Genomic DNA, 10,884 nt, shown 5'->3' on the forward strand with positions numbered 1-10,884 from the left:
CTTTCGATTCGACATTTTAACTTTTTCACCTTTGTCAACTTTTTCTAATTTACTTATTCGGCAAGTGATTTTGTCAAAACAAATTTATAGATTAATACTTTGAAGGACAGCAACAGAACAACTCAATGAAATAGATGACAAAAAAATCAATTCTTAGCAAGAAGCCTTGAGTTTATTTCATAAATTTTTATATACATATATATATATATATATATATATTCTTATTTGAATTTTATTCTTCTAACTTTTTTGATGTAGAGATGTATATTTTGATTTATTGTAATCAATCTCCAATAATCTATTTTATTGAAAATATAGCCCATTTATTTAAGTGTTCTTGATACATTATTAATCTTAGGTAAAATTTTATTAAGTTTACATTTTGAAAAGCTTCTTTTGACTTAGGTGTGATAATTTCTTTTATAAAGCGTTTAAAAAATTAACTTTTTTATTTTGATTGAGTATATCGATTGAAATATTCTACTTGTACAATTTCTCTAAGCACTTTTAGTCCCAAATTTTGACATCAATATGGAGCTAATTAGCTTGAAAGTGGGCGTAGTTAAATTTAACATTAATTGAAGTAGTTGTTGGAGAGAAGACACCGGTAAGACCTACAAACACCAACTAGCATGCATCGGCAATTTTCAAGCATACATGTGTACTCTTAATATGATTTTTAGCCGTAGTCAATTGTCCTCGTCTTCCTCTTTGAATTGTCCTATTGAGTAAGGGTCGGTAGCGGTAGTTAGTTGTCCTCGTTTTCCTATTTGAATTGTCCTATTGAGTCAGGATCGGTGCATAGACCCATTAAAGAAAACTGATTCAGCTTGAAGTGAATAAAAAAAAAAAAATAACAATTAATTAATCTAATTCCTTACCATTTTCATCCGTTATAACATTTGGAACTATGCGATTAATAATTGTTGACAAGCTGCAAATAGTTGAAAAATATTTACTTGTCAATAATAATAAATAATTATGACATTAATTACATATTATACATTTTTAAGAGTAACTTTCGGGACTTAGAGCAACGATTTTTGTTAACTTCGGGTTAAATTTGTGGTAGGCCAATTCATTTAGGTACTTTTATCTGTATTTTCTTTAATTAACCATTATAGGGAATACTTTCACAATAAAATTTATTTATTTTTGTTCAACATTTGATTCTCTACTTCTGATATGAAATTAACAATGTCTGCTCAATCAAAAAAATGTTATCTGCCTTGAATTTTAGAATTGCTATTTTTAATTACTTAAATTAGTACTCTTCAATCAGGATTCAGGGTTAGTAGAATATTAGGAGCTCGTTTGGATTGGCTTATAAGTTGCTTATAAATTGCTTTTCCTTTTTTTGAGTGTTTGGTGCCAAATTTAAAATCATTTTGTCTTAAAATAGTCAAAAAAATTAATTGGACCCGTTTGGCTTAGTTTATCTAAAGCGACTTATAAATTTTTAAAATTATAATTTTTTTTTAAGCCCATCCAAACAGGCTCTAGGTAACTAAGTAATATAATTTCCAAAGTAGTTGGCTTTAATTAATTTGCTAACAATTAGCAAATGCGTACGTATTTAGCTAAATCCAGTGATTGACTAATGTAAAGTATCAAAATATATCAAGCCTACGACATGACTATTTTGGTTAGTAGACTTTTATGATCATTATATTTCAACTATAAACTTTTACGAATCTCTATTAGCCGCTGTTCATGCAGAATTTGTTTAATTTTCAGTACTATATGATAAGTAGTACCCCATGCTTGTTTATAACAATTTCTAACCATATGTCTAGATGTCATTTGATTCACTTTTTTTTTTTTTTTTTTTGAATAAACTTAGATCATTTCTTTGAATGCATATGTAGTACTCCTATAAGCAGTGTCCTATAGTTTCACTTTTGACAATTACTTCCTTAACAGTTGACACCTGGCCTTGAAGTTTTTTGTGCTTACAAAAGCAGATGGAATTCTTCTTTTAACAATCTAGAATTATTGCGTGATGAATAGGATTCATCCATCCTTAATCAAAAACTTTGAATTCAACCATTAACAATAGAAAAAATTCTACTTTTTTTTGTCCCAATTTATGTGACACCGTTTGGCTTGCTACAAAGTTTTAAGAAATAAAAGAAAACTTTTGAAATTTGTGGTCTAAAATAACCTTAGATATTTGTATGACTATAAATCATTTCATTAAGTGTAGAAGGAGAATTTTAAAGTTAAGTTATTTCCAATTATAGAAAAGTGATATTCTTTTTTGGACAGACTAAAAAATAAAATGTTCTACATAAATTGAAACATAGAGAGTATAAAGAATCGTTTCCCAAAATTCCAAAGCAGGATATCAACCACCATGTGGGAAACCAAGAGCATATTATAAATTTATTTAATAAAAATATTTAATAACTCTAAGGGTGGTGATAGGATAGATGAGATCTCTCATCTCTTAACCATACGTTTTGCATTCGAGTCTTGTAAATGAATAAACTCTTAGTAGGTTGCACTCTACCCCTTATGGGTCTTACGTGACGCGAATTTAAATTAATTGAACCAGTGAATTTAAGATATCAGACGATTATACTAAAAAAATGTCTCTGATACCACAAAAAAATATGGTGGCATGGATGAGATCTCTCATCTCTTAACAAGAAGTCTCGCGTTCGAGCCTTAAAAATGAAAAAACTTTTAGTGTGGAGATTTCCGCCCTTATAAATCTTATGCGATGCGAATTTGAATTAATCGAGTCAGTGAGTTTCAAATAATAGATGACTATGCTTAAAAAATGTCCATAATACCACCAAAGAGTGTGGTGTGATGAATGAGATCTCTCATTTCGTTAGTAGAGATTTCGAGTTCAAGCCTTGGATATGAATAAACTATTAGTAGGGGCGTTCCGCTCATGTGGATCTTATACAACACGAGATTGGACTAGTTTAGGCTAGTGAATCTTAGATATCAGATAGTGATACTAAAAAAGAATCTCTGATACCACCTAACAGTATGGTGGTATAGATGAGATGTCTCTTTTTTCTTAACTAGAGATTTTCAAGTTGGAACCCTGAAAATGAAGAAACTTTTATAGGGAGCATTTTGCCTCTTTATGGATCTTATTCGACACAAATTTAAATTAATTGGCTAGTGAATTTCAGATATCAAATGATTACATAAAAAAAGCCTCTGATACCACCAAAAAGTGTGTTAGAATGAATGACACTTTTTCTCTCTTAACTAGATGTTTCTAGTTCGAGCCCTAAAAATGAAGAATCTCTAGTAGAAAGCGTTCCTCTCCTTATAGGTCTTATGCGACATGAATTTTATACATCTGATTATTGTAATAAAAAGATAGTTTTTGATACCATCAAAGAGTGTAGTGGGATGAATGAGATCTCTTCTCTTTTAATCAGAGGCTTCGAGTTTGATTCGTGAAAATAGACAAACTCTTAGTAAAATAAAGCCCCTTATGGGTCATACGCAATGCGAATATGAATATATTAGGTCATTAGATTTCGAACATTAGATGGTTATACTAAAATTAAGCCTTTAATGCCGCCAAATAATATGGTGGAATGGATGAAATTCCTCCATCTATAATTAGAAATTTCGAGTTCGAGTATTGAAAATGAAGAAACTCTTAGTAAGAAGCGCTTCTCCTTTAATTAGTCTTATACAATGAGAATTAAAATTTATCGGATAGCAAATTACAAATATCAGTGATTATATAAAAATACCAATCTTTGTTCAATATTTTCTCATGTGCAGTAATATGGATAATTTTTCGAGTTTGACTTGAAGTTCATTATATGTATTATTTGAGTTCCTAACTAAAGTCCATTAAAGTTCCTTTTGAGCCTGTTTGGAAAGCCACCTGGTAATTGGAATTAGTGTAATTACTACCCTAGTAATTACACAGCATTGTAATTACTACGACCTGTTTGTTTGTCATAATATAATTACAGTGTAATTACAAGCGTGCTATTTGGTTGCACAAGTGTAATTACACAGTTAGTTTAATTTAAAAATAAAATTTAATTATAAAAATTTTAAAATTAATATTTAAAAAATATGTGCCTTTATAAATGATATTAAATTAGTTATTTAATAATACATTGTTTATTGAAAATATGTTAATTAATAATCATATATTTCTAACTAATATTGTAAAAAATAATTGATATATAATTTCAAAATTAATAATATTTTAAGTTTTAATTGATTATAAAACTTAAAAGCATACTTTTTTTGTGAGAACATCATGGGATTGGATGTTTGACAAAAAAAGAATATTTATAAATATAATGCCATAACACTAATCAAATGTTTGACAATAATTCTATCAACTGTAAGTGAAAAATAAACAACATACAATGTGAAAATAACAAGCCAATAGTACTAAAACAAATATTGTTAAAATAGAAAATATAAACTAAATTCAAAATCCAAAAGAATTTTTTTTAACATAATACTCTTATGTCAAATTGCAACGTTACATAAGTAAGTTTCAATGTAACATAAGTAAATACTCCTATAATTCAAAAGAAAGGGAAAATATAAGTCTATAACCTCATTGACAACGAAACTCTTCTTTAATAACATCACTTATTATATGCCAAATTTGTTAATGACTCATTCTTTCTAATATTAAGAGATGTAGTTTAAAAAATTAGAATATTAACACGGTTAATGAATAAAGCAAAAACTAAAAAAATATGAGCAATTACATGGAACCACAAGAAGTAAAAGTTGGGAATGAGAAGAAAGGAAATGAAATATAAATTCTATAAAAAGAAAAATATATTTTAAAAATACAAATAATTAAAAAGTAAAAATAAAAAGAAATTAAATAATAGAAATAAAAAATAAATTAGAAAAGAAAATAAATCAAAATAAAGTAAAAAAGAAATTAAATAATAGAAATAAAAAAATTAAAAAAGAAAAGAAAAGAAATTAAAATAAAATTAAAAAGAAATAGATTAAAAAGTAACCCTGTAATTACACCCCTTGAGAATTGGAGAATGTAATTACATCCTCTCAATTACACCCAATTCTCACCTAACTGTATAATTGCCTGATCAAACAAACATGTCAAACTGTGTAATTACACCCAATTCCAATTACCTGGGTGGCTTTTCAAACAAGCCCTTTATCTTTTGTTCTTCATCCTTTCAAGATTCACAAATTGTGTTAAGTTGGTCAATAATTTTTTCCAAGGACTAAATTAATTTAAATTCTATTTTATCTAGAAAAAAAAGTTAATAGAACTCACATCAAAAGTACAATAAGCGACAAAAGGTACACAACTAAAATGAAAAATTTAGCATGCATACGATGAATATCAATGTATATTCTTTCTCAATCTCTTTTATTATTTATTTATTTGGTTCTTTTTGAATGTCAAGTATCATTACTTAATTTACCAGCTTAAAATTTTAGATCGACATTAATTTCAACAACTTGTTTCTAAAAATGATACTACTTCCCTCTAATACAAACAACGACAGCATACCCAATCTAATTTCATATAAAAAAAATAAATGTTTATTTTAGCACGTGCTTTATATGCATATGTAGTACTCCTATAACATTTAAGCAGTGTCCTATAATTTCACATGTTTTAGCACGTGCTTTATAAATAATGTCGGAACAAAATAAGACATGATCTCTCCAACACATAAACGATTGTGAATTCACGTTATTATCATTTTTGATAAAATCAAATCCACGGTGAAAATATTCATAAATAACTTTACCATAAAATGTTTCGAATACTCTTGTATTTGGAGACCATCAAGCAACGTTATTATGTGACAATTATTACATAAATAACTAGCTCTGCATGGCTAATTTCTGCATAAACTAGTCCATCGATTTCCACATAACTAATTCATGTATTACTAAAAACTGCATAACTCTAATCAGCTACGAACATCCCCTTATTATTTGGAGCATTAAACCCCTATCTTCCATTATGATTTTATCAAATATTTTGAATCTTTTTATTTAAAAAAATTAAGAAATTATAAATTATAAAGAACGTTATGAGTCTGTTCGGATGGATTAGCCATATATTAGGAATTGTAACTTATGATTTTTGACTTATTCTTGATATTTTAATTTAAAAATAAATACTTAAAAGCATCTTTTTATCTTAGTCAAATATTACAAAAAGTACTTAAAAGTATTTTAACTTAAAAATACCTAAAATAAGCCAATCTAAACAAGCTCTATTACTCCAATATTTGGATACCTTACTTCCGTATTTTGCATTACTTTTTTTCCCTTTTTTTTTCTTCGGTGTGAAATAGAGAAGTACTAGACTAGCGTTTGACCATAGATTTTAAAAATTTATCTTCAAATATTTATTTGGCCGTAGATTTTGGATCATATTTTGAAAATCTGTCTTAAAATTTTTTCAAGTTCTAAAAACTCTGGGACATCCACTCACAAAACTTCAATTTTTTTTCAAGTAAAATATATGTCCAAACACAACTTTAGTTTAAAAAATTACAACTTCAAAAACCTCAAGTTTCAACTTCAAAATCTATGCTAAACGGGAGCTATATTTTTCCCAACATAAGTTTTTTCATTTATTTTTTTTCGAAATACATTAAAAAAAAAAAAAAAAGGAAGAGCATATTCGATTCCACGTGTACAGTATTCTCACAAAAAAAAAAAAAAAAAACAAACCAAAGAAAAAGGGCAACAAAAAGTCCCCTCTCTCTCTCACACACACACACACACACATTCCATTCTCTTTCCCCCAAACCTTCCTCTGTAGCAACACCATCCATCAATGGCGGCTCCATCCAATAATCTAAACCGTGAACAATACCTATACTTAGCCAAACTAGCCGAACAAGCCGAACGTTACGAAGAAATGGTACAATTCATGGACAAACTCGTCCTTTCCTCAACTCCATCAACTGAACTCACAGTCGAAGAACGCAATCTCCTCTCCGTAGCTTACAAAAACGTGATCGGCTCATTACGTGCCGCGTGGCGTATTGTTTCGTCTATCGAACAGAAAGAAGAATCAAGGAAGAATGAAGAACACGTGAGTTTAGTTAAGGAGTATAGAGGTAAAGTTGAGAATGAATTAACTCAAGTTTGTGCTGGTATATTGAAGTTACTTGACTTGAATTTGGTTCCTTCGGCTTCGTCAAGTGAATCTAAGGTGTTTTACCTTAAGATGAAAGGTGATTATTATCGGTATTTAGCTGAGTTTAAAGCTGGTGATGAAAGGAAACAGGCGGCTGAAGATACTATGAATTCTTATAAAGCTGCTCAGGTATATACTGTTTTTTTGAGTTGACTTTTGTTTTACTGTTGTTCAAATTAGGGCAAATTAATTACATCTCGGTTTTCTTATTTAGTTGTTGTGATAGTAGGATTTTAAGTTGAGATCTGAAATAATTGTAGAAACTGTTGATTAATTCGATATGAATTCTCATAAGGCTGCTCAGGTATACTGTTTGAGTTTGACTTTTGTTTTCTATTTGCAGTATTTTTCAGGTTTTGAGTTTATTTTTCATTGATGCTTTTTACTGTTCTTCAGATTAGGGCTAATGCAAATTACATCTCGTTTTTTTTTTTTTTTATATATATATATATATATATATAACTGTTGTGATAGTAGAATTTTCGTTGAGATCTGAGCTAAATGTAGAAACTGTATATGATTACGATATGAAATTATGGATGAGAACTAATTTTAGCCATTCTGATCTGGATTTTATGTATTTGATTTGAAAATGTGGTGGAGATTGTTAAATCAGGTTGTTTTTCCATTGCATGTTAGTTTTTGTGTCACTTATATATCGATCTTACTATTTGCAGTATTTTCTAGGTTTTGAGTTTGGTTTTTGTTTGTTGCTTTTTACTGTTGTTCAGATTAGGGCAAATTACATGTCAGTTTTCGTATTTAGTGGTTGCGATAGTAGGATTTTCGTTGAGATCTGAAATAAATGTAGGAACTGTAAATGATTTCGATATGTCAATGTAGAGAACTAATTTTAGCCATTCTGATCTGGATTTATGTACTCCCTCCGTTCACTACTACTTGTAACGTTTCATTTTTTGAGAGTCAAACTACATGAACTTTGACTAACATTTTTAAGATGTATTTTTTCATCATATTAGTATGACGAGAATTGCAACTTATAGTATTTTTCTTATAGTTTTTGAACATCTAAATTTTAATTTTAAAATGTTAAGTTAATCTAATTCATTTTAGCTCCGAAGATTAGTAAAATTGACTCTCGAGAAGCGAAACGCGACAAGTAAAAGTGAACGGAGGAAGTATTTGCTTTGAGAATGTAGTGGAGATTGTAAAATCGGGTTTGATTTCTCCATTGAATTTCAGTTTGTGTCACATATATATATCGATCTCACTAATATGGTTTAAATTGTGAGAAACGAATTACTTATCCAAAAAAAAAAAAAAAAAAAAGATTGTGAGAAATGATTTGTTTAGCTCGAGGTTAAGATGATGTTACTTTGAGTCTCTAGGGTAAACTGCATCTAGGTCTTAGCAGGATTTCTGTTGTGACAGCGACGATGCATCTTGATGGTGTAGCTAGATTTCAAAATGAATTGTACAGATTTAGCAATTGCAAACTGGATTTAGTTTATTGTATTGAGATTGTGGTGGAGATTATTACATTAGTGTGTTTTCATCAAAATTATTACATTAGTGTGTACTTTTGTTTGTTCTGCTGCAAATTTGTTTTCTCATCGCCTATTTTACTAAAATGTTGTTAATTAGCAATATGATGATGTTCCTTTGTATTATTATCCTTGACCATTGAAAGAGGTTTGTGAGTGAATGTATTATCTTTATAGAGGAAACCACAGGTACATGTACGGCAACTAAGAGAACAAGGGACAGAACTTTGTGATCTGCAGATTGTAGCCTCACTCTGTTAGTTACTAAGCGATGTCACTTTTATTTTGTGGTGTTTCATGTTTGTATCAGATAGTGTCATTTCCATGCCAGAGGGGTCTTTCAACACCAAATTGGTGTGATGCTGCTTGTTTGAAATTAAAGATTGAACTGAAACAATAAGAGGTGCTTGTTGTACATAGCTTGATGATTGGTCACTGTTTGTAAATATCCAAGGATGTGCAAATTAATAAGGCTTACACCAATTTAGCTGTAGTTGTAGCATTGACGTAGCTAGGAACACTCTAGGACCAATTTTTTTGACTTGGGTTGGGTGTGTGATTCACAAAATTAACTTCACATGCAAAGGCTTTCCAATTATGCTGCGCATTTTTGGACACTGTACATAGGAGGTTAGGTTGATTGCTACCTAGTTATCAGTTCTGTCTGTCTTTGCTCCCAGTGGCTCTTGATGAACTGTTAATTTCGAGAATTGTTTAGTCTGGTATGTGATTTTATCTGTGCTACAGTTGGTCAAATCTTGTATGTTCAGATGTTTGCATTTCGTTTTGTATATGGCGTTCCATCATATGGTTGGAAAATTGCGTTTCACTGATTCTGTTTTCCTGCCTTTGTCGTCATTGAAGGAAATTGCACTGACAGATCTGCCTCCAACACATCCCATAAGGCTGGGTCTTGCACTTAATTTCTCAGTGTTCTACTTTGAGATACTGAACTCATCTGACAAAGCTTGTAATATGGCAAAACAGGTAAAATTTGGTTCTGCTTCATTTGCAATTTTTATATGTGCTGAACTGTTGTTTTGACTTTGACTAATAAAAGAGTCATTGAATAAAGTTGGGAAAGGGTAACTGAATATTGATGGTGAGATGCAGTGAAAGATGGGGAATGAAAGGCTTAGGGGATGGGACACATGGAGAAGAACGTGATCAGACTTATTAGAAAAGGGAGAATTGATGAATGGCGAAATGGATGGATGGGATGAAAGACGACAAGGTGGAGACAGATGAACCCAAGTGATTTAAAGAAAGTGGGTTGACAACTTAGTTTAAGATAGATGACATTAGGATAAGTTATTGAAAAGCAATATGGGGAGATGATCTGCTTTGGTGTGTCTATATTCTTCTCCTGAAGTTTGCAAAGTCAAGTCAAGAACCGGTGTACTGTTAAAATGTTGGTGAAGTTAGTAATCGAGGACAGTCGTATCAATCCATTTAGTTTTGTCTGTAAACTGATCTATAGTCAAGTTTAACCTTGAGCAATTGTTGGTCACAAGTGTGAGCCTTCTGTTTGTCCCACTTCAGTTGAAGCTAACCTGCAGATCGAACATTTAGGATTTGCCATCAGTTTTTATGATATCTATATTATGTTTGTTGCCTTTGGAATGATTTCTTTGTCTACTTGTTTAGGCATTTGAGGAAGCCATAGCTGAGCTGGACACTTTAGGTGAAGAGTCATACAAGGACAGCACCCTTATAATGCAACTCCTGCGAGACAATCTCACACTTTGGACCTCAGATGCTCAGGTAGGTGCTTCTGTTGAAGGCTGTCATTACAAGTCATCATCACATGCACCCACGTACTATAACTCTGAAACTTTGATATTATGATATTACTACTTAATAAAACTTTCTTTAATGATTGTCATGTGCTTAATGCAGGATCAGTTGGATGAATCTTGATTTGCTATGCTGACTCGTCTCTTGTTAGGGATGGGCTCTAAATGTCATTTGCTTTCTGCTGACTTATTGTATAAGAAAAAAGACAGCTTCTCTTGACATGTTATGTTTGATATTTGACCTATGGTGGTTTGGTACTTGGAAATCTAGTTGTTAAATTTGCAATATTTGCTGCATTTCTTTTGTTTTGGTAATAGTTACTGCCTTTAGAAATGTTTTTCTTTTCTTTTTCCAATGCAATCGAATCTAGTATTGTGTAAGCTTGAGGTATTATACAAAAAAACCTTAAATGTGTGTGCCTTT

At 30.5% G+C, this 10,884-nt stretch overlaps 1 protein-coding gene across 1 annotated transcript; it reads left to right on the top strand.

Annotated features, from left to right (window-relative positions):
* The first annotated feature begins 6,699 nt into the window (after nt 1–6,699).
* Nucleotides 6,700–10,884, top strand: LOC132033646 (14-3-3 protein 10). Its single transcript, XM_059423676.1, has 4 exons — nt 6,700–7,288; nt 9,529–9,651; nt 10,312–10,428; nt 10,564–10,884. The coding sequence occupies exons 1-4, from the start codon at nt 6,794–6,796 to the stop codon at nt 10,582–10,584; spliced, it is 756 nt and encodes a 251-aa protein (XP_059279659.1). The 5' UTR covers nt 6,700–6,793; the 3' UTR covers nt 10,585–10,884.

The sequence above is a fragment of the Lycium ferocissimum genome, chromosome 10, assembly GCF_029784015.1.
Source record: "Lycium ferocissimum isolate CSIRO_LF1 chromosome 10, AGI_CSIRO_Lferr_CH_V1, whole genome shotgun sequence".
Taxonomy (NCBI): Eukaryota; Viridiplantae; Streptophyta; class Magnoliopsida; order Solanales; family Solanaceae; genus Lycium; species Lycium ferocissimum.

What these genes read in the sequence shown, in the direction of transcription:
- LOC132033646 (XM_059423676.1), top strand. Translation starts at nt 6,794, where the DNA reads ATGGCGGCTCCATCCAATAATCTAAACCGTGAACAATACCTATACTTA. An exon ending in ATTCTTATAAAGCTGCTCAG is followed by an intron (nt 7,289 to 9,528) that starts GTATATACTGTT and finishes TCGTCATTGAAG; the next exon opens with GAAATTGCACTGACAGATCT. An exon ending in TTTGGACCTCAGATGCTCAG is followed by an intron (nt 10,429 to 10,563) that starts GTAGGTGCTTCT and finishes TGCTTAATGCAG; the next exon opens with GATCAGTTGGATGAATCTTG.